At 31.7% G+C, this 25,734-nt stretch overlaps 1 protein-coding gene across 1 annotated transcript in view; it reads right to left on the bottom strand.

Moving 5' to 3' along the window:
* LOC129225895 (uncharacterized) overlaps positions 1-25,734 on the bottom strand; it is a 64,440-nt gene that overhangs the window by 6,714 nt on the left and 31,992 nt on the right. The window contains exon 2 of the mRNA XM_054860426.1: positions 1,692-1,958. Within this exon, the coding sequence (XP_054716401.1) occupies positions 1,692-1,892 (201 nt within the window). The 5' untranslated portion in view covers positions 1,893-1,958. The remainder of the gene's footprint in view (positions 1-1,691; positions 1,959-25,734) is intronic.

The raw sequence follows: 25,734 nt of genomic DNA, 5'->3' as shown, positions 1-25,734 counted from the left end.
AAAAAACAGAAACTAATGACTTATTAGTGTCTCAAATGTGACGATTGATCTTTCTCCTTTGCATTTTTTGCTTTATAGTACTTTTTGACGCCTTTTCAGAGCTAGCCTTGTTGAAACCCTGAGTTCCTAATAAGTTCAATCATCATTTTCGTTAAACTACTGAAAGAACATAATTAACACTTAAATTTTCACGTGGGATGATTTTTTTTTTCATGAATAATAATTTATTTTATGCATGAAACCAAATTCCATTAAATAAATCTGCAAAAATTTAAAACCAACTGAATCATAAATGAACGAGAAATTAGACCTTTAATTTTAAGTTGCCCTTTTTTGGCGCATTAACTTTATAAAAAGAAAATATTTAATTTTATAATATCTGTATACTTTTGTAATAATCTTCTTTCCCACTAAAAAGCAGTAGAAAAGTATCTATAATAAAATAATTTTGAAAAAAAAAGAACATACTTCAAAATTTCTCTAAAAAGTGAAAAACTATTTTATTCTTCGAACATCATCAATAATACTTTAATTGTACTTTTTGAAGTTGGCGCAAAACCAAGAAGTAAAATCATGTGTAACCATGCTTCGTTTTAAGGAAAATCATCCTAACGTAGGAACTAAGCATTTATACCTTAATTCAAATATGTTGTCATCAATGCATAATGTATGCGAGTGGTATTGAAGAAACTGGACCCGATTAAATTTATAGTTGTAGTTGAATTACGGCTACATATGATTTTATCTATAGTTTTTGCGCCAATTTCAAAAATTACGTTTAAAAGTTTTATTGATGGTGTTCGAAGAAAAAAATTATTTTTCACTTTTTTGAGCAACTTTGAAGTATGTTTTTTTTTTTTCAAAACTGATTTATTTCATTCTATTTAATGTAAATACATTTCAGAAATAGTACGAGTCATCATTACGAACCTTCACCTTTTTTTTCATAAAAATGATCCGCACTAAAAAAATAAAAACTATAAATTCGCTTTGAATTTTAACGATTGGCACTAAAAGTTTGTTCTTGTTCCTCTCTGGGATTCATTTAATAGCTAATTTAGTTATAACCATTTAAATATTGAATTCCAAAACTAATTTATGTTTCACAACATACAAGTTACTCGTGATAAAGATCCTAAAGTGCGAATCTTTACTTAGCCCTGTTATCGATTATTATCGGCATAGATGAGGATAAAAATCCAACGACAGCACGGATAGTAAATACATTTCATGCTTGCTTCAGAGAAGCCTTTATTCCATATTTTTATCATGATTACTATTAATAATACTGTTGTAAGGCAACGTATTTTTGTAACAATGGGTTTTATATAAAATCATTTAATGTCGAAATTATATAAAATTCACTCTTTTTTACCCATAACTTTTTTTATGAAGAAATATCGTCAAACAAAGTAATGGGATCTAAGTTGAACCATCCCCTATCCATTAAAAAAAGAATCATCAAAATCGGTTCACTAAGTGAGACGTTGTGAGTGGACAAAAAAAAAAAAAAAACATACATACGGTATGAACTGATAACTGCCTCCTTTTTGAAATCGAATAAAACTGTTCCGTTGCACGTTTGCAGTATATACCTTTTGCAACAGTTTTAAAAATACATTTTATTCAGTCTATAACATTCATTTTGACGAGAATTGAATAAATAAGCAACTTCATTCATTTCAACTTACCACTACGTACATAATTGCATTCGACTGGCTGTTGGCATGCATTTCCAAAATGGCCGCATGCCCCGGAGACAAGGTGGTTGTGGGTAATCTGAAGAAGGGTGGCATAGGTGCCGAGTTGACCACTGTAGTCTTGACAGCATCCGGAATTTCAGTTGTGGTTTCTGTAACGAGCAGTTCACTGAAATTTGTATATGTTGCCATGACAACATGGTTGGAATGCAAATTAGATTTTCTTCAACCTGAGAATCTTGAATTCAGCATTATTACCTGAATCACAAAAGATGAATAAATATTATTTTTAAATGCAAAGCTCAATAAAAGTATTTCAGGTTCAGGTCGTTTAAATGGTTTAGTTTTTGCGCATTTAGATAGCAAACAGTAAAAGCTTTAATTAGATAGCGTAAGCAAAACAGCGCAAGTCACTAGAGATTAAAAAAAAAAAAAAACTATATAACAAGCTTCTCAGTTCATAATGTTTATTGCTGATGCTGTGATATTTTTTATGAAACGTTTAATTCTGGTAAAGATTCACAGATAGTGGGAAAATTTTCTCTTTTATTCTTTGTGATGTAGTCGCAATTTGCAATTGATTATTTTTTTCCTTTCAGGTAAATTTCACAGTACTAGTAACATTGATTATGAGAAAAACGTCACCTTATAAACTGGAATGAAATACATTCAGAAGTACTAGAAAGTTTTACTAGAAAATCAATAAAGAATGATATTAGGATCGAATAGATCGATTGGCGCAAAACGCAAATCATTGTTGACCGTACAGTAAAACAAAGTGTTTAAAACAAAGGTTAGAAATTACGAATGAAAATAAGAACTTGCGTAACGTTGGGAAAAAATTTACAAAATTTTGAGTATTTAAATTCAAATTTCTTAAACAGAAATAAAACAAATACGATAAGGTAGACTTTTGAGGGGATACAGACTATGAACAAAACGGAAAACAAAAGGTGGAAAGACTGTACATAAGCGAAATAAATAAATATTATTTAAGTGAAATAACTGATCATCTGAAGAAAGAAAAATAAGTTTTTAAATATATGTGTGTGTAACGCACGATTGTAGCAAAAGTCATAGTAAACAACGACTTTTTTAGCTTTTTACTTACCACAAAAAGCGTCTTGTACTTGAATAACTGTTATTAGTATTAATCATCCGAAAACTAAGCATTGTCCGTAAGACAATCCTCTAATATTTGTGCATGCCTTTTTTATATGCCAGGGTAGAACGGGGTTAGGTAGCATAAGGTGTTAGTTGGCATTGTGATTTTTAAAAACTCCACTGTTGATTCAGGGCGCTACTGAGCCCATCACGTGATCATCATGGACATGTCTATCTTGCATGAGAACACCAGCTAGATCCAGTCATTGTTTTGAGTGGAAGGATTGAAAACGTGGTTTTCGTACCAGTAAGTAAAATTTTGATTATTCAGTATTTGTCGTTTTGTACAGTAACATTCACATGTTTTTAGTATCTTTGGACATTTAGCTAAGAGCTCATAAGTTCATTTCTGCTGTAGTTGATTAACATTTGTTTTGGTCGCCATGTTTATTTTAGATGCCGTGTTGACGTCAGTTGGCATACGTACTCGTGGGCTAGTTGACATAAGCTGAGTGGGTATGCCAACTAACCCCGCAACAAAGGATAAGTCAAGGTATGCCATCACTTAAAAGCAAAGAAAATTAAATGTGTACTCAGCTCCACTGATGAAGAGGAGGATTTAGATATTAAATATGTAGAGAGTAAGAACAGTTTATGTGGATTGGATTGAGTTTGGGCAGTGATAATGATGAAGAAGATGGAATTTGCAAAGAAGTGAGGTTGGTGTGAAAAATTCAAACGAGAAAAAGTTCGTAGGGACTCAGAGTCATAAGATTGATGTTGAGGGTATCATTGTGGGGACTATGTAGCTGTGAAATACTTTTACATGGGACCCTGGAAAAATTACGGAAATCGGGAATGTCAAATTTAAAGGATCTACCATGAAGAAATATAAGGGAAACTTGTGTTGGCCTGAAAACATGGACATAATCTATTACAAATCTAATAAAATCATCAAAAAAATTGAATTTTATTCAGTTGACTCGTGACTTAACTATATGATTTAACTTTGACTTCTTATGATTTGTACATTTTTGTCAATATACTTTTTGTGTACTTAAAAATGTGTTTTTTTTTTCTTTTTTGACACATACAATGTTCAATTTCAAGCACATTAACATTATTTCTAACTGTACCTTACATAAAGACGCGTAGAAACGCTAGCCTCACTTCATATGCCAACTTACCCCATTAGCTATGCCAAATAACCCCGACTCAGGGGCTAGTTGGCACTGTTGAGGCGTTTTCCGAAAATATTTTTCACGAGTTTCCCAGTGAATTTTAGATGATGATCCCAGTGTTTTTTTTTTTTTTTTTTGTAGCCAAGGTGTTATCTTATCAGAGGCATAAATCACTTTTACCGTAAATACTACAGAAGAAAATAGAAAAATCAAAAAGTGAAAACTGTGCCAATTAACCCCGGTCTCCCCTACAGTAAGTTTGAATTTAACCATACTCTAATCAAATAACTATACAGCTAATGCGTATTTCAATATATATTTTTCTTCCTTTATGAACCAAACAACGGTATCAGAAGAAAACGTGCATGTGGAAGAGATACGCATAAGAAAGACAAATCTATTCGACGTCTGAAATTCAATAGACATTAATGAATAAGAACGTTTCTAAGGAAACTTAGTCGATTTAAATAATGGTGTGGTAATTACTGCAAATCATTTTGGCAAGTAGAATTATTTTTAAAAAATATCATACTTAATAGAAGCTTATATCTTTTCAAAAAAGTCCATAATAGATGTATGTTTTTGTTTTTGCTGATGGATTTCGAAAAACAGTTTTCAAGTTGATACAAGTAAAAAAGGAGAGTCCCAAAAGTTGAATTCAATTGCAAACATCCTCGAATAGTATTTTAAGTTTCTAAAACTGTAATAGGATTTGGGCGCACTTTTTTTAGTCGTAAGAGGGTTTCTTTACAACACTAAAGCAGACTTTTGTTCATTTTGCCATTTAGTTGAGAGACAAACCTGAAATGACGCCTAACTAAAAGTTTGCCGAATAAACAACTATATTGTAAAAAACACAGATTTCTTTTTTGCGGATCCTTGCTACAAAGCTAATGTAAGCTAATGTTCGCAGGGGTGCCCATCCCCTCAAGTTCATTGGCGCAAATTCTCCCCCTCCCCCCAAAAAAATTTTAAACTTTGTTAATTTTTTAATTTCTAGCTCTTTTTTTATTTATTTATTTTTAAATGCATTTCATTTATTTTTTAATTACTTTTTATTTACTAGTTTATTTATTCGTAAATATTGTTACCATTATTATTATTTTATTATAAGCCAGTGACACACACACGCGCACGCGCACAAACCAAATAAATAAATGAAATAAAATAAATTAATTAAATAAAAATCAAATTTAAATAAATAAATTTATTAATTAAAAAATCCCCCCAAAAATTTTGATGGCGCAGTTTGTGCCATAATCTTCTCCAGTGGGCACCCCTGAATTTTCGCTTATAAATTCTAAAAATTGATAACTAACAGCAGCAAAACTTAATTAAACGCACGCAAAAATGTAAATGTCTGAAATGTTTCAACATTTTTTACTGAATGATTAAAAGCATAAACGCAACAAATTTTACAAAAGTTTGACAGTTTCACAATGTTTCTTGACTCCAATTCACTCCCTGACAGTTTTTCTGTGCTGACTGGCATATATGTGGATACTTTATTTATCGTAAATGCAATAAATCTAAATAAAATACCAAAAGAATTCTCTTAGACAATTTCGAAAGGGCAATATGTTTTTTAAGGTAATTTTTTGAAATGATTAAGCAACATGCAAAATAACCGCACAAGACGTTTGAAATAAAAAGCGACGTTGTTGATAGTAGATTAGAACGTCTTTTGACATATTTCATTAATATTCAGATAATGTTAGCTGAATATTTTGCTCCCATTCGATGCATTTTTTTAAACCTTGCCAAACAGAATTATCTTGTGCCTTGTTTTTATAACACTCTGAACAACATTTTCCACATACACATTAAAATAAACGAATTTGCGCATTTAATTAAATATTTCCAAGTACATTTTCTTACTTTGAAAAATAGAAGCAATTGCTCTTGATGAAAACCAAAGGAAAAAGAAATTAATTACGTTATTTGAGTAAATACTTGGTGAAGACACTCTTAAGAACAGGATATTAGGTTATTTTTATGAGCACTTTCTTTTTAATTTAATTAAATTACTAGTCTTAGGATTAGAAAAAACTCAACAGCTAATTTTAATAAAAGGGAAGAAATGTTTTTTTATACGTCATTCGTGTTTACTCTTTTAAGTGAAATTTTAACATTAATTTTAAAGAATTTCTTCTTTTGAATAACATTGAGGACAACGCGTTGCATAATGTGTGTTATTCTTGGGTTTTAAAGTGAAGTAAAGGCAATTGGAGAAGTTGAAAATATATGGAATACATCAGAACAACCACAATAACACCACTAAAGCAAACTGGTACAAATGAAGCAAACTCACCATAAGTGTGGGTTAGAAGTGTTTTTAAATAATAACTATCGGTGTTTGGAAAATTTTGCCTTCACTTTTGCCTCAAACTTCAAGTGTGTTTCTACGTTTAATACCATTAAAAGGTGCTTTATTATATAAGTATAAACATAAATCCTTTTTTTTTAAAGTGAAAACTTCTTTAGGCGCGTTGAGCACTTTTGAGGTGGGGAAAAACCATGCATTTCACGACACCGAAAAGCCGTCACCTTAGCAACACCGGAATACAGCGCATGGGCGGCTTCTCTTTGCTCCTTTACGTGCGATTTTTTTCGTTAAGATTAAGAGGCTCAGTGGCACGATCAGCAGCGCATCAGTCTCACGAATCGAATAAGCAGCTCATCGTGAGTTCGGTCTTCATCCTCATGTAATTTTTCTGAAGTGAAAACTTTTTCAGGCACTGGTTGTTTTTGGAGAAGAGAAAAAATAATGTTCTGATATCGGAAAAACATTGTGTTGCCGCTGCCTTTCTGAAAATGGACAGCTAATTGTTATGGTTGCGGTTTATATTTTACCGGATAAGTCTTCAAGCGCAATGCGAGTATCTCTGAATGAATTTTTTTTTCATTTACTCTAAAGCCGCTTTTGCATTACTTCAAGATAAAATTGGGAAGAGCTTTGATGATTTGCCCCTGATTTTGAGTGGGGATTTCAACATCAACTTTGCAGACGATAAGAATTTATTATTAATGGAATTTTTGAACGGAGAATTTACTTCAACGATATTCGATGATTGCAATCTTAGCATAACGAGTTATAAAAGTGTAGCTGATGCAAGTTTTAAACGATATTTGAACAGATTCGAATCAAAGTTTTTTTATTTCCTATTTTGATTACCGTAAACCTATTATATCAGTTTTGGAATATAATAATTATAATGATGATAATCATGGCGTAAAAAAATATGATTTTGAATATGAATGATGTATATAAATTCGAAAAAATAAAAAAAATTGATTTTTTATTTGAATAATATATTTTTTTAATTTAAATCTGTTTTTTTTTTCTTAAAATAAACCCCGAATTATCTGGCATGCATCAAAATTTGAATTTTTCGGTACGCTGGTCAATCTCACAGCATATCGGCTTTTCTGCTAAAGAGGGCTTTCCTGCATCGGCTTTTCTGCAAGTCAGCTAAAGAGGGTTAATGCAGTAAATCGATTGCGTGGAAAGTTCAGTATGTGTTTTGTTTGTTATTTTTATGCAGGGAAAACCGAATAATACAAACTAAGAATCTATTTTCTAATATTTCCTACATTTGCATCAATATTTACTTTGTAAACGAACAGAAATAGAATAACCAAAATGTATATAATTGATGCTCGCATTGCTGATAAACGTTAAAACTAGACTTTAGCTGATATTTTGAACATACAAATTATAAAACTTTAATTTTTGAAACTACAATTAGATTTAAATAAAAGTTAAACACACACACGCGCGCGTATAAACATACCAAATTTATTTTGTATTATTAAATTTTCACTTCTGTCGGCAGTCCCATGTTTGCGTTTTTTTATTTTAATATTCCTCTGAAAACAAAATGTTCATAGCATTAAACGTAATAACGTAAAATAATACATGTCTTCAGTTAGTAAGATAATATTAGATATGTTTAGTAAAAGAGACTTCAGGACAATTTGATGAAACTAGGGACATCACAATAAAGAAAAAAAAACTTCCTTGTATCAGTAATTTTTTTTCTTTCATATGAGGTAAAAAAGGATTGTATTTTCATAAAACTATGCGAAAAAGTTATCAGCACATTTTTTGTAAGTTTTATAGGCAAATTTTGACAACACTACTCAGTGCCCATGTGTCGTTGCATTGGCGATTCTAAAAGTTACTTTTTTTTCACTTTGAAATTAATTGCTATGTCTACAATCTTATTTTTTATTGAAATGTGGTTTATCTAGGAAGAGATTAGACTAACAAATAAACTTTAAACTCTAATAATTGTCTTCTAGCAAGTTTTTTTTAACTTAGAGTTCATACTAATGTAACATCAGTCACAAAATTGTATAAAAGTTTGCATTGCTTAAACAAAAGCAAACCCAAGCTAATAAAATGTCATATTCTCTACATTTATGGTGATATTTTTAATATTAATCCCTTTAATAATTAGAAATAGTTGAATATAATTATTTAAAACTTATTTAAAGTATGTAACATCAGTCACATTTCTCTTTTCGTTAATAAACTTCAAACAAATTACACGAATAGCTTTGACTGCTGCAGAAGGGCAAAAGAGGAGGCGATATAAATTAAGAAATAAAGGAAAACATGAAAATCACAAAAAGTAAAACAAAGTAGAAACTAAAAAGAGCGGATGATAAAAAATAAATAAAATAATTTTAAAAATTCTAGCATAATTACTTAAGTTGGTTTAGAATAAAATTAAAAAGAGAAATTAGGTGAAGAAATATAATAAGTATAGAACAAATTTAAAGTATTAAAGTCCCAGGTTTAAATTAGCAGCTGCATTGCCCCACTTTAAAATAATGAAACCTTCGTAAAATCTGTTAGTCATTCAAAGCGTTCTTCGTTATATATTCACAAAAGAAAACAGCTGCTGTAAAAAAAAAAAATTCTGGCATGAAATTTGATAAACAGATACTCCTAGTTATTCATGTATTACGTTTGAATAAAAGTGTTATATAATCAATATAGAAATATTTTTAAAGGTCACAGCTTCATGCAAATTTCAGAGCTATCACCATCCGACTTGCAGTCATGTTATAAAAAGTTATATTTAAGTAACACTTTTTTTTTAATTCAGAAGCTGTATTAGGTGTTTAGAACCAACCCCTTTTTTACAGTAAAGGAGGGAATCACTTCCAGCAAAACATGTTCCAAAATTATTTATTGCTACTGGAGAACGGTTTCTTGAAGAATATGACAAACGATTGTATCACGAGAAGTTAGATGCATTGAAATTGAAAATTAGGAGTATTTAGTAACTGTCAAAGCTCAAGCAGTAAAACATAGGAAATAGCCTGTCAATGTGGATGAAATTTATCATTCACATGAGAAAAAAATAAAATATTTAGTGCACTAGATGTAGTAAAGGCAAGTAGACTTTTTATTTTATGAAATAAAATATAACTTTTAAAACTTTATAAATGAACTCTTCTAGTATTTTGAATACAATTTTACAATTTTCAATGCTAATTTCATTTTTAAGGAGAAATAATTTATAATTGCAGCAATTTATTGTACATGTAACATCAGTCACAAAATCTTTGTATCATCAGTCACGGGTGTTAAATAATGTTTATGCTTTTAGTTTTTAAGTTATTTCAATATAACAAATTGTTTTCATCAAATCTAAAATCTCTATTTTAAGGGGAAGAAATCTGTTTAAGTTTTACGTTATTTGTTTGAAGAAAATTTCGAATTATACGTAAGTCACTTTTCTCAATATCTCTTCTTCGTTACATCAGTAACATTTTTTTTTTATTTCCCTTAATTTCGTACAAAAATTTTTTCCTCAAGTCTGAAAACAAATGTGGGGGCAGTGATGTACCATATCATGATATTTTAGATCAATTTCAGAAGAAACAAGTTTAATTTCAAGACATTGCTGAATTCATAAGTTAAAAATAGAATCAGATTGTAACGTCAGTCACCGTGAACATACCCTTCACAGTTTTACTGGATAAATTAGCAGAAAATAATACAAACATATCAAAATGTGCATCCTTGTATCTAACGGTGTAGTTATCACTAAACTTGTAAGATTGTACGGAGAAAAAAATCTTAACTATCAAAGTTAAGTAATCACATCTTTTTAATTCTCACGTTTAACGTTACTTAACACACTTAGTTTTTACTTTAGCCTTCTGTTCGAAAATTTGTTGCTCAAGGTATGAGTTTAAAATTACCATACGATGCGAGAAAATACCTAACAGATCAGTTACATTCTCCAGAGACTGCAGTTTTACTCTTGTTTTGGCTGATCAGTCTAAAAAAGCCATAACTTTTTTTCAAGGAAATAAGCTCATACAGAAACGGATTATACGAGTATCTTCATAGTGGTAGCTAAAAATATTTTTGCACATCAGCGAGAATTTGAAAGCATGGCATGACTTCCACTCTAAAATGAATATAAAAGCTATTTAACGAATAAATACCATTGTGCTGAAAATTAAAACAATCAATTAACCAACGTTTTGAAGCACAAAAATTGTAAATTACTGCAGACACGTGTTTTAGTGTTGCAAGGAACACCGTTTTCAATGCAAAGAAGTGTGAGCTTCTGGATGAAAAGTCATTCGAGAAAAGCAACACGGTGGAATAGGGGGCAGTATAAATACTAAAAAAATAGAAATTTAGCAAAACAAAAAAGACAAAATGACACCTGGAGCCGAAATGTATTACATAATTCCACCAGGATAAAACCATTAAATAATACATTTCCAAGAAAACCCATAAACGATGCAAATTGCTAAATCGATTGGCATAAATCGCTAACCAGTTGGCAACAAAAGTTTCAAAAACTTAATCGCAACAAAGAATCAAAAGTAGTTAAACTATTAAATGGTTCTCAGTGGCGAAATCACTTCTGAGATACATATTTTAGACTTTTCTTGTCCCGTTTATTGCATTTCATGCGCGTAAACCCAATTCAAATGACTTTAACTTTATCTTAAATATATCCGACCATCAATTGCAAACGTACTTAAAGTGGTATAGTACTTAGTTTACTGCCTATTGGGAATGGGCTTCAATGCCCTTTAGAAAGACTAAGTATTAGCTTTCTCAAACTACATAAAAGATGTATACAAAAATACAGAATAGAACATTAATATAATTATGAAACTTGAAATGAAATATGTGATTATTTTTGTGTTTCCTGTGAGAGACGTTAGTTTATAATTTATTTAAAAGTCGACATCAAGTTAAAAGGTCATAGATTAGATTTTTTTGTTGGGGAGAAATTACGCTTTTTTAATTTTCACCACAAATAGCTATTTAATTTTATGTTGCTTTTCGTAGGTGAACCAAAACTTTTCCTAATTTCAAGCGTGTTTTTACTTTTAATAAAAATAAAATGTACTTTACCTTACACGTAGAAAGAAAAACTGCTCTCTCTATATATTTTCAAAAAAAAAAAATCTCTTAAAAAGAAAATGTGCTCAAGATTTAGAGTACTAATGCCAAATAATGACATTTTCAGTTAGTAAAATCATATTTGATGGGTTTTAGTAAAAGAGAGTTCACAGTTTCACCGAATGAAGTTGCAGAAAATGCTAGAAACATATCGAAACGTGCATACTTGTATCCCTAATTTAATGACGCACAGTTTCATCAAAAATCCTCTAATATCTTTGGTTTTACGATCCATTGCTAACTTTTGTTATTTTGGATTCATAATTTTTGGTATTTTTGTCCTCCCCCTCCCTCATTATTCTTTTTACAAAGCTCACCGTATTTTAGATGGTAGAAATCTTTTGCTAAGTATCATGTTTTCCATTTTATAAGAACTTCTATCTTTGAAAATCAAAAATCACCTGTTCTGCAATCTGAATTTTCCGAACATAATTTATGACTCCTATTAATTCAAATTAAAGCTTATAAGTTTTGAACCAAATTCGTTTCGTATACGTTTATCAGCCTTAAAAATGATGCTTTGATGAAAATGTGAAACATTTATAGCTTTTATTTTTGATAACTTCGATGAAAATTAAATTACAAGTTAAAGTTAAATCAAACAAAATATACTATATCTTTCAACATCTCTTCGTCAGTTATGAGAACATTCTCAATTTAAGTGTTTAATTCAATGAGAGTAAATGAAATATTGATGTTAATGCAACATGAAGACAATCTAAGGTATCAAACGTCTGTAAAAAATATTTTTTTAATATCTTCTTAATGAGAGAAGTTAAGGTAATTATCTTCTAGTTACCTTAATAGCTGATTTCCGAAAGAGGTTCTAGCACCTGCAAGAAGCATTTTCATGACAAATTATACTAAGTTAATTTTATAGGAGAATTATGCATGCGAATATAATAATAAATAAATAAGTAATACAAAAAAATCTGTATCTTACATGGTCTAAAACAGCAGATATGCAGCAATGGTGTATGACCGAATGACCTTTTAAACAGATCGTAAACATTCATATACTAGTTTAAACACGTAGCTTGAAAATCGTAAGTTTTAAAACATTAACAAATCCCTGACGTAATGGTTTGTTTCCGATATGTATATGTAGTCGCAGTAGCATAGTAAAACATATGACATGAGCTTACTCATTTCGTAGTAACTATGGCATCATTAAATACAATTAAGGCAGTTTATTGTATTAAAGAAGTGTACATACGTACAAAAGTAAACTGCGTTTAAGTATATGATTTTCTAACAGGAAATCATGCACAAATCGCTATACATGAAAGGACTGTTTCAAAAGCATTGCATTAACTAAACCATTCACTGATAATTGAGGTCTTTTTGGTGGATTTAAAACATGGGAGAACGATTAAAAGTTCCGATAAAAATTATTAAAAAAAGACTATCGCTGACGTCACTAAGACTGTATGCACATCCTCCAGATGGTGTCTGGAGTAATCGCATTGCGTGATGACTGTAAGTTCAGAGCGTTATGACAAACAATAAAAGATTGGCAAACATTGACTGATTTAGAGTGGAGAGAGATAAGCATTGATTGATTTGGAGTGGAGATAGATAAGCATTGATTGATTTAGAAAGGAGATAGACAAGCAATGATTGATTTAGAGTGAAGATAGACAAGCATTAATTGATTTAGAGTGAATACAGACAAGCAGTGATTGATTTAGAGTGAAAATGGACAAGAATTGTTTGATTTAGAATGGAGTTCCTTTAAAATATGAACCTTAAGACTGACATAGATTACAAGGGAAAGACTGTGATGTGAGCTGAACATAGAACCGAAATATGAACCTTAAACTGGCATGTTTACACTAGAGTTCGCATTGAGGTAAAATATGCACCTTAAGAACTGACACTAGCATATATTACAAGGGAAAGGCTGTCATGTGGGCTGAACATGGAGCTAGTATATGAGCTGAACATGTGTGACCAAAGTGTGCACAAGCAATATTTTGTTTGAAATTACCACTTTACGCCATCAACCTTTTAGTACGCAAATAAAGAGCGCCGGTGTTAATCGAACCCACGAATTCCGGCATATGAGGCGAAACTTCATCTCAAATCCACAGTTACACATTTAAAAAAAACAGCAATTTTTTTTAATGTAGGTTTTTTTTTCAGGTATGTTTCATGAGTATGTTTATTTCCTCATATAATGATAATGATAAAAGTTTTCAATGTTTTTTACTATGTCAAAGGTAAAGCTAAAGAAATGTCAAGCAGATAACCTTTGAAACAATGGTAGTGAAAAAAAAACGAAAAGAAATCCTAGTATATTCAGAACATATTTTAAAGCATCGAATAATGGTACGTTCGGCTGAAAAATTTCCCATGCATTATTCCTAAATCTCATATGTTCGACAATCGCATTCGAATGAAAGAGATAGCCCTTTCTATGATTCTTCAAAAAGATTCTGAAGAGATCGATCTCTTGAAAATATCCAATACTTTACAATTGCACTCGAACGTATCCAGTTACCATGGCAACAAAATCAAGTGAGCAAATTATTCACTAAACTTATTTTCGATCCAACGTTCGCCATACAGCAGATGGCCTTTCTCTAAAAGAGGCTTACAAAACTCTTCAAGCAGATCTCTTGAGTTCTGCTTCGAAAAAAGGAACATGCGAAAAGGCAGGAAAATTTTTCCGTGAAGAGTTTCATCTCATTATAACTTTTTAATATGTGACCCTGCTACGTAATTTTAACCAATTTTTTTCAGTTTGTTTATGCTTACACGCATTGAAAGATGTCACTGAAAGATTAAGTTTGTCAACGTAAATAAAAATACAGATTAAGTGGTAACATAATGTAATGAAAAGAAGTTGTCACTTTAATTTTTATATTTACGTAGATATTGTGTGTGTGTGCGTAGATTACGTGTATTTTTACTTCTGACATTTTGGTACGAAGTTTTAGATCGCGTTTACAAATGAATGAGTTTTTATTAAGCAATCAAGATTGCTTTTTGTTTTTACTTTAACGTTGATTTATCTCAGTTCCTTTTATTCGTTTTGGGATTTTTGGATACAGAGCCACATGATCCATTACAACGATTTAAAGAATTCATTAAAACAAAGTTTATGAGGATAAAATGGTGTCTTTGGTATTAAGCGTCATTATTTCCACTTATATTTACTTATTGAGCTACCACATTGCTTATTGTTTTCATTTGACCGCTTTGATGTTCTATGATTTTATTTTCCACCCGCCTTCCTCTGCAGCACCACCGTTGACCGGCCCCTCACAATGCTGCTCCTCTAGCGAAAACTGTATCCAGGTTGCGTCCATATCCTATACAAACGCACGCATACATACACAAGCACACATACACACACATACACTCATGCCTGCACACAGACACAAACACACACGCATACACATGTACACACACTCACTCAAGCATGCACACCAACACAAACACGCATACATACACACACCTACACACACATACCCACACACTCATGCCTGCACACAGACACAAACACACATGCATACATAAACACACACTCATGCCCGGACACAAACATACATTTCTACATACACAAACACACACTCGTGATTGCGTAAAACATAGCTTGAATAGAAGATGTAAAAATTCAAATTAAGTTTTTCTATTTTTTTATTTTTCTTCTAACAATATAGGTTTATCAATTACAGCGATGCATAAAGCACAGTAATACTTAACTCTTAAATGCATCTTGATGCTATTTGAAACTTTACCCAATTTAGTCTTCTGAAGTACTCTGAGAATTAGTTGAAGTTCTGTAGTTGTCAATAACCACGAAAATATTCACTAGTTAGGGGCATAATCGAGTTCGCATAATCGAATCTCTCAATTATTCAAAATCATCCGAGAACTTGATTGTCACGAGTTCTCGATTTCATCAGATCTCGAATTCTCAATCATCAGGTCAAGAGTTCTCGATCATCACAACTCGAACTCTCGTTTATCACGTCTCGAGTTCTTGAGTATCATCACAACTCGAGTTCTCGATTATAACATCCTCAGGTCATGAATCAAAATAATCGATAAGTCAATTGCTCGAGATCTCGATTCAAAAGATCTCGATTGTCAATCACTCGAGATTTCGATTCGAAAGATCTCGATTGTCAGTCACTCGAGATCTCGATTCGAAAGATCTCGATTGTCAGTCACTCAAAATCTCGATTCGAAAGATCTCGATTGTCAATCACTCGAGTTCTCGTTCCCAAAAGATCGAGCTCTTGATTTCAAAAGATTTCTATTATAAATCTCTTGAGTTCTCGGTTTTGAAAGATCTCAATTATGAATCACTCAAATATGAGAAGTACCCGATTCCCGAGATCTCAATTATGAAAAGTTATCGATTATGCCCATCACTAATACTCACTGGAAGATCAAACTTCTAAACGCTCAAAATCATATTTCTAAATACAGTGCTGGTTAAAAAAAAAATGCATTCCCCTCGCATTTTCACAACAACGGGATTATGTGAGAAGTTTTGGTCTACCGATTAACGATGAATATATGTGAAATTCTGCAAAACTTACGAAATAAACATTTAACAGCAGGAATCCGATAATTGTTTAAGCAGGTCGGGGCTGTTTCCGGGCCAAGGCACAAACTACTGACCCCATACTCATTTTTTCATTTCTGAACCTGCGTTTTTTGAGTTTTAAGAAAAAAAAATTACTTACCCCCATGTCAATTTAAGTCTAATGGCAGGATAAAGGTTTTTAAATTGTTACTCACCAGTTTTGCCCTATGGCACGGAGCAGAATCATCCTGGAAAATGGCGTTTGGAACTGAAGTAAAGTGATCCCAGATAGTAGTAAACAATTTCTACTCCAAAATGCGAATATACACCTGAGCGTTTACTGTGCCTTGCACAAAGTGAAGCCCACCATCTCCTTGATCAGAAATACATCCCCAAATAATCTGGGATACGGGATGCTTGACTGTGTGTTGAATGCAGTCTGGATGATATTCCTCTCCTTTGCGGCGCGGATGATGCAATTTTTTTTACCACCACTGTACAGCGCTAATCTGATGGAAACTAAAATAGATTTGTGTTTTCGGCATTTGCAAGTGTTGGACGTTTTCTTTAGTTTAGTGAGCTTTAAAAAGTTAACTCCTTGTTATTCTATGACGATTAACGTATTACTTCTATATGAAAAGTACGGCAATTTCACTATTTCTGTCAATGTTTTAAGACGTTTAACTGTTAATAATCTGTTGTTTTTTTTTGGTTTTTTTTTCAGTGAAAGCCTAATGTTGCCAAATGGTTGCTTCACTATTAATCATGCCAAAAATACTTTCAAATTTTGTAAACTATTTTCCTTGTGATTTGAACAACAGTTAAAAGGCAAGGAAGATGTTTTAAATTTTTTTGGAAACATCATGCATTTAAGGGTTAACTGGTGAGATCAAAGTGCAATTACTTGAAGTCAAATCAATTGTGACATATGCTTTAACTTTTAACAACGTGCTTAGTTTGAGTCAACGAGTTGAAAAAAAAAGCAATACAGCTCTTAATGGCTCAACAAAGCTATTGCTTTAGTATTCTTTCACAACCACTTTTTTAATTGTTGGTTAAAGAGTAATATTTCTCACTGAATTAAAGACAGCGCATATCAAGAGTTTTATATATATATATATATATATATATATATATATATATATATATATATATATATATATATATATATATATATATATATATATATATATATATATATATATATATATATATATATATATATATATATATATATATATATATATATATATATATATATATATATATATATAACTTTAACTATTTTTGCACCTTTTTTGTGAAAAAAAAAAAACAACGCAGAGATTTGTTGCCGAACTAACTGTTCAGTGAGAAAAAAAAATTCTGGTTTTGAATTTTTGAAGTTCATCTTCGAAATATGCTTTAACTTTTAACGATATGCTGAATATGAACTCCATACTAGAAAGAAATAAACGCAGATAGTCAATTTTTTTTTACACTAAGTTTTAACCAGGGAGAACTCCCCGTCCGTATTCCTGACTCACCCCATCCACTTAAAACTTTCTATTTTCGGGTGTGCAATTAAAGGGATATAAACCCGAGCTTTAGTAGTTTCACTTATAAATGTTTGCAATCAATAACACGGGCCTGTAGCTGGTATTTTACATTTCGCTCACTCCTTTTAACAACTCATACTCAAAAAACGTGATTTTTGAGAAGAGCTATTTTAAAGTTTAAAAGTAAGATATCATGTAATAAAACTATTTTTGAAGCCACTGATTAAACTTATTCTTACGCATAAGGTCTTTTTATAGAAAGTTTGGTGTTTCTTTTCTGTTTAATAAAGAAGTGTAAAAAAAAGTAAGGTTTAAAAAGTCGCGTTTTTATTTAGGACCTTCTCGCACTAAATTTCAAAGATACTATTTGAAGTATCTCAAAATATATCATCATCATTACTAATATTTTCCTTACAATACCGACATAATAGGGTCGTTTCCAAAATTTTAAAAGTATTTTTTTTCTGAAAGAGCATGCTTAAAAACATAGGATCTGATCATTTTTTAAATAATTTTTTAAAGTTTAATATTTTAAAAAAATTACTTGACTCGGAGCGCTTTTATTGTTTACGGCTTCTGCTGATGACATCACAAATGATGAAATGCCATTCAGTGTTGCCATTCACAGTGAAAAATACTTAACTCGCATCTTTGCTCACGTGTATTGGCAACGATATGATTGATAGCAAGCGTAGTGCGCAATTTTAATTCGCTTCTTGATTATCATAACATGAAAAGGTGGTTGAAAGATGCGCCAAAAAGCATCATTTTAGACGTCATCAAGACCACGCTTTGTTAGAAAACTCGGACATTTAAAAAAATTAACTAAAAACTAACTGTTGGGAAAATAAAAGTAGTTTCTGGGTTTATGTTTTTTTTTTTTTCGCTCATTCTATCCATTTCAATGACTAAAAGTAGTACTTTTGACTGAAGGAAAACACCCCATAGCAAATAGTGCGTTCTTGATTAAAAAAGAGAATGAAAAATACTTTTTTTGTATGCAATACTGTTTTCCGAATAAATAATACCACCTCTCACTAAACGACACAGATGTTTCAATCCTAATGGATTAACCCAGAGACAATCAAAGAAATGACATTCTTGAAAACAACATTCCAAAAATACTTGAAAATGCAAATGCGACACATTTGCTCTCTAGTGGTCAAATATTAAGTTATCGAAATACAGGTCTTGCAGATTCGTGGCAGTTGAAAAAAACAGCATAACTCTAAATCGTTAATTTTTGAGAAATGATGTTTGTGAAAGGAGTGAGAGATTTTTTGAGAAATCACATTCGTTTTTATGGAAAGACCACAACTGGAGTACGATTACAAATGGGTGCAAAATTTAAAATAAAAAAAAACTTTTGTGTTAAATGCGAACAATTTACATGCAAGGTTCACTCCAATTATGTCCGTGATAATTGCATTTGAAGTTTAAATATAGATTGTATTAGGAGCGTTTCAGCATTTTTTTTTCTCGCGTTCCTGTATTTTAAATATACTAAGTTTCTCTCAGAAACTTGTAGTAGTAACCAATGTAAAGTCATTGATATCGTTATTTATACTTAAACATATATTTTTTTCAAATTGTAAGTAAATAAACTTTGTTAAAATTTACAAATGTAAATTACGTAATGCAAAAGTTAGTAAATAGGGCCGTGCAAATACCCCACGCTACCTTCTGTTTGGTCTTTAGCACGAGAGTTCTACCGGGTTAAAGAATGATATTTCTCACTGAATTGAAGTTATAGCATACTATTAATAAATATAACTTAAAGAATGTTTTCACCTTTTTTTTTGGGGATTTGAACTACATTAATCATCGTCGCAAAACTAAAAGTTCCGACGGAAAAAAAACCCTCTAGTTTAATATTCTTTAATTTAAGATATTTTTGTTAATAAAACCACATCACGACTTTTCCCTTTTAAAATGATACTCCACGCACTCTCACGTAACCATAAGTGTGTGGGCGAAGGTAGATATAATTAATTCCTCATTTGTGCCTAGGTACTTGGTCACGTTCTCACGCTACTGAGCCAAGCATATTCAATCGATACAGTCATTAACTTGTCCGTATGGATTACGATAATGAAGTAAAATAACTTAGCTCAGTGACAAATAATGCCTACCAAGCTCTAATCCTATCATTATGGCTTTATGGCATACTGTATATTGACGGCTATTACTGTGTTATATTTCTTTTATCTGAGTTAGGGTTCATATAATAATTCGTACCGGATCATGTTAAAATGATGCACAAATGATGATTAGCATTTTAATTAGTTTTACTATTCTTGTTTCACATAGAAAGACTTTTTTATATTTTCGTATCAAATTCAGTAATTACCACCAATTAATGTTTTTTGATTGCATCTCCACTTAATGGTTTAAAATCAACTAAAAATATAATTGGTAGTTAATAACGTTTAGACGCACAAAATTAGCAGATTACTGTCGAGTCTGTTTATTAGAATATCGGTTAAAAGAATATCCCGCTTAATATAATGCATTTTCAATGTACCACACCGATATAATGTGTGATTTTGATCCCGGTTAATGGACTATCCCGCTTATAAGAATATTTTTTCGGGGCAAAATGACTATGCCATTAAGCGGGTTCGACTGTACTGCATACAAGAGGTTCCCTGAAACTTCGAAACACGTGTATGCAATAATCTGCTAATTTTGTGAGTCAAAACGCTATTGATTACCAGTTACTATTTCGTACAAAGGTATTTATTTATTTCTTAAATAACAATGGTTTGTTAGTAAAAATTTGTGGAGGGCTTAAAAGATTTTGTTTTGAAACAACGAGAGGGGGGGGGGAATATTGTGTCTTGTAGTTTTAAGTCAGTATGAGTTAAATGTGATTTAAGATTGAGTTATTAGTTATATTATGAATAAAGTTGACACAAATTAAAAACAACTGAAAAAAAAACCCGTAAAAATTGTTATTGCTAGTATCCCAACATTCTCTATGTTTCGCTTTACCCACACTGATACAGCCATTTTAAACGTTGACTATGATGACATTTTTTAAGACTAAGAAGTGTAGTTCTCCTGCTTAGTTTGCTAATTTGAATTTGACAGTCTGCAAGCAAGGTGATATTAGTTGTTTTTTTCCGGTTAGTCAATTTTAACTGTTGAATGTCCACTCTGTTACATTTGAGGCAGTAAGAAGCAAAGGGATGTAAGTGAGCCTTTAAAAGTTTTGAATAAAACGCCTTTAAAGTTCAGATCCTGGGAAAGCTTTCGTTGATTTTTTTTTTTTTTTTGAATATAAATTATGCTGCATAGCAACATCTGACTATGGACACTAGTACCATCATTTCCCGCAGTGCTGATGACTGGTTCTCCTACTATTTGTGCTGGTCTCAAATATTTCAGTGATGGCATTTTCATCCCTTTGCTTCTCACTGCTTCGTCTGCTTTAATTATTTTATGATTTTATTTTTTAAACTCAGACAGAATAAAAAATTATAATTAATATTTCATTTTATGCTTATTCTGTTATTGTTACATTTTTCTCATCAGAATGGTTATTTTAAGGCATGTACAGAACTTTTATTTCAAAGGAAAATTAAATTTTTTCAGTACCATTAAATTACTACATTTAATGGTGGATGTTTGACATCCTCTTCTACAGGCTTGAACAGGCTTGAACAGGTTGAACAGGCTTGCGTGACGTTGCATGAATCATAATGACTGCAGTTCAAGTGTTCTCTTGCGAGAATAAATGTAATTACACTTTTAAATATTGCATCTTGAAAATCAATAAATGTAAAACCCTGGCGCAAATTGAACGCATGTTCCTTGAGATTCACCGATTCTTATAGCAGTTTGTTTCATACTTTGCTAACACATGCGCTCAATGCTTCGTAATCAGGGCTGTAAAGTCGGAAGGAAAATGGCCAACTCCGACTCCGGGAGTTTTAAAGCATTCGACTTCAAAATTTTCACTCTAAATTCAGTCCGACTCAGACTTTGACTCCGCAACGATGGCAGACTGCAGACTAAGAGGTAGAATGACCGAATCCGAATCTATAAATTTGAAATTCTTCGACTGCTGACTGCGATTCTCTCACCCCCAAAACAGTCCCTCTCCGACTCCGCATGCCTGGATGCAATACAGCAGCACGTTCAGCATTTATGTTCTCTTATCTGGTACCTTTTTACTTGCTTTTACATATTAAAGGAAGTATTGTAATCTCGAGTATTTTTTTACTCAAATTTGTGACTACATTTCCATTTTGCTGACACTCGAATAATGAATATTGAATGCTTTTCCGGCTTGTCCGCAACTGCATTTACACCTAAGAACATTTTATATAGACGGCCGAAATATCCAATTTGACGATTCTCGAGTTAATTATCAGGAGTTTTCTCGTGACGTCCGTATGTGTGTATGTACGTATGTATGTATGTATGTATGTTTGCATGTATGTATGTATGTTTGCATGTATGTATGTATGTTTGCACGTATGTATGTATGTTTGCATGTATGTCTGCATATATGCATGTATGTATGTATGTTTGCATGTATGTCTGCATATATGCATGCATCTCGTATAACTCAAAGACGGTATGACATTGAAGGTTGAATGAAGGTTGTAAGTAGACTAAAAGTGGGGTCTAGTATGTCCGGTTACATTCGAATGTTCAAAGAGATACGAAAACGTGCTTCTTAGGACAAATCGGTGTTATTAACAACACAAACGTAAACTACGTTATTATTTGATGACCAAATGGCGATGTATCGGCATGCTTTCGGTGCCAAGTTTGTTTTGTCAGATTTAAAATGTTTTCCCATGTTGGCGACATATTTAGAATCTGGTTTTGATTGTGTGCTATTGGCGACATTAAAGAAGGAATCTGTTAAATCATGCTCAAATTTCCGATGTTTTTAAAATAAAACTATGTAAAACCATTTTTTGGCATCGGTTCGGGGTAAATTAGGGATTTAATTAGTTGGAGTGCTTACTCTTGCTTACTGTCACGCACATTTATATTATGATAGTGTTCTTCATATATGTTCTATACAGTTTGAACGCAATTTAGATCACATACGATACTAAAAACATTACAGTATTTCTTTATATTTTAACGTCCAATTATCAAAACCATTCCTTTACAGGCCCGTCTCTTGAATTTGCAACTTTTTTCACTTTCTCTATCTAAGCGAAAATAGAAAAAAAAAAACATTTACATCGTCACCATGTTGTCTCTTTTTTGCATACTTTCCCGCAAAAGTCAAAGAAAGAGAAGAAACTAAAAATATTTCTCAAAACGAAAATAAAAGTCAAAAAGAAATGAAATAATCAAAGCAATAATATTGAAAAATGGGAAAGTAGATTTTTGAAATGCGGAAAACGTGTGTGTCGGTCAGTCGTTATTGTTTATCTGTTTACCCCCTCCCCCACCTAACAACTTTTGGCTGAATAGTCCAATTCGGACAAACATTTTTTTTATTTTCAAAAGACCAAGTTCATCATTTGTGCTCCTCCTGTATAATCGGGGTGTAATATATTATGTAAATATCACATTAGGACAGCAAACTACTGTGTCAACAAAGTGCCCATTGAAGCAGATTAAACTACAGGAGCTTTACACCTTCCTATATCTAGCGGGAACAAACATAACCTGACAGTTTCGTAATGCTCTGATAATGATCTGTTTAGCATTCCCAATGCTACCAGGTTTTGTTTGCTCTAACTATAAGTAGATGTTTTAAGAGAGAAATTATACAACGAAATATTCACACTCATTGAAAAAGACTGAGTTAATTTAAATTCAAAATTACACTTTGTTAATAATATTTTGCTAAACATTTGGTCTGGTATTAAAACGTTGTTTAAAATATATCAGCAGCGTTTTCATATTACATCGTTAATAAATATAATGATAATATGTCTAACTATACACATGTTTTCAACGTGATAAAAAGGTATCTGCTCAAAGTTTTAATTAAATATGACACATAAATTAACAAAGAGAGAAGTTCGTTTGGCGAACTCTTTTGCTAACAATTTCATTCACTTAGATTAATTTCCTTTTCATTGCAAGATAATACTTTCAGACAGCTGTGACGGACGGTTAAATGTTCAATTTCAATCAATAATTTATTATGAAATTGAATTTCTTAAATTTGATAAAGACCTCGTCTCCTCTTTCAAACGGGAAAGCTAATCTTATACTTGAAGATTGGGAGTAGACAAATTACGCGTAATTATATGAAAATGTGGTTAAGGTAATAGTTTAAAAGTTTCGTAACAGGAAGGTTAGGAATATTAAATGCTTATTTTATGAAACCTTGTAAGCGGTGTAATCTGTGATAGTTTTCAAATACAGCTTATCTAATTAAATGTCATGTTACAAGAGAGGAAAAGAAATCCATAAAAGGGACTATTAATTAAAACATGTGTTGGTACAGATGTGATATACCCCCCCCCCCCATTTGGCGATATTCGATTTTTTTGCACAAAATTAAAATATTTTTCTCGCCAATGAGGCGATAATTTTTTATGCATGGCATCCCTGGCCAAACTAACCTGTGTTTAGCAACCCGAAGGCAATCTTACAGATCTGTTCAAACTTGTTTACTTGGGTTGTTTGGGTTTCACGCAGGAGAGATACGTGGTGTTGTTTCGTGCAATATACCTTACAGGAATGCTTATTTTGTGTTAGTTTAAATTCAGTAGTTGTGTTTTGAAGTAAAAACATTAGAAAATGCCAGTTTCTTCAAACTTGAAGGTTAATTAAAAGTTAACTCCAACGTGGTGTGTATCTGTAACGTGCCATTGTCATATGATGTATTGTTTTAGACTGAGTGTGAATATTTATACCATATAAAAAGGTAAGTTCTTTATTTTAGAATTCAAAAAAAACTCTCACTTCCAAAATTCTTTGTTTTTACAAATCCTTGAGAGGTTCTTGTAGTTTTTAACTTTATTTTTACTGTATGTAAATTAATTTTACAGAAATAGTACGGTTATTTTGTTCTAAAAGTTAATTCTTATTTATGCCACGAATTATTTAGACATTCTATTAACGTGCCTCCTTTAGGTACTGAATTTTATGTTAACAATTGAAAGTTCTTTCGGTTGTACTCTTAAAAATGCTGAATTTTATTAATAAATCTGCACAATAATGGTGCATATTTCACACTTAAAACTGTGTCATTATTGCACACTGAACGGAAGGAGCCACCCTTGGGTGTCTCCATGAAAATATACATAACTGTGACCATACTCCGACTGCAATGTATATTAACAGTCGGAGGGATAACGGACCGAGCGGAGCGAGGTCCTGGCGAGCCAGAGGTCTCGTATCCCGGAGAAATGATGAAAAAAAAAATAATGCATTAATTTCGACTTGTAATTAATACAATAATTTATTTCATTGTATTTTAATATGTTTACAAAAAACCCCGGCCCTGTACATTTTTGAAGCATATATTCGTGATGTTTTTTGTTGTGCTTTTATGTTGTTTTCATATATATTGTGTTCTGAAGTGCTTTGATCATGTTTTTTTATCTGATTTTTTCCTGTTGGCGCTAAAAAAGCGTCGTTAAGAACGATGTATGACATATGTCGTCATACATCGTTTTCTTGGCGACGCTTTCTTGGCGCCAACAGGAAAAAGTCGCCAAGGGTGGGGTATATCACATCAGTTCCCATGTGTTTTTCGGTATCAATTAAAAATTTTAAAAACTGTTAAAATGTGCTTTGGTCATTGTAATTATTTGAGTGAAAGTATGCTTTAAATATATTAATTTTACTAACGAAATGTTTTATTATTACAAAAGTAATTGTAACTTAATTAATACAGATACCAACTATTAAAGATGCCGTTTTGTTAAAGAAACTTTTATCTGCATTTGATTTCAAATAATTCTATGAAGAGTAATTCATAATATGCAATAAATTTGAATGATTTTCTCCCCTTTCAATAAGACTTCAGCATTCTGTATGAAACAGTATACGAGCTCGATTGCATGCATCAAAATGAAAATATCACACAGCGTACCGTTTGTGTAGGAGACTCACTTCACATACGAGAAGTGAAAGCTAATTTTAATAATAGATACACTTCTTTTTCTGTTTTTGACAATTTATTCTGATCATGTAAATTTTTAATTTGTGGACCAATTAACACTCCTTTCTTTCATTTTTGCCTGACTTATTTTTTTAAAATCTATACTAATAATATAAAGCT

The sequence above is a fragment of the Uloborus diversus genome, chromosome 7 (assembly GCF_026930045.1).
Source record: "Uloborus diversus isolate 005 chromosome 7, Udiv.v.3.1, whole genome shotgun sequence".
In the NCBI taxonomy this organism is placed as follows: domain Eukaryota; kingdom Metazoa; phylum Arthropoda; class Arachnida; order Araneae; family Uloboridae; genus Uloborus; species Uloborus diversus.
This window is presented reverse-complemented; position numbering and strand designations above follow the sequence as displayed.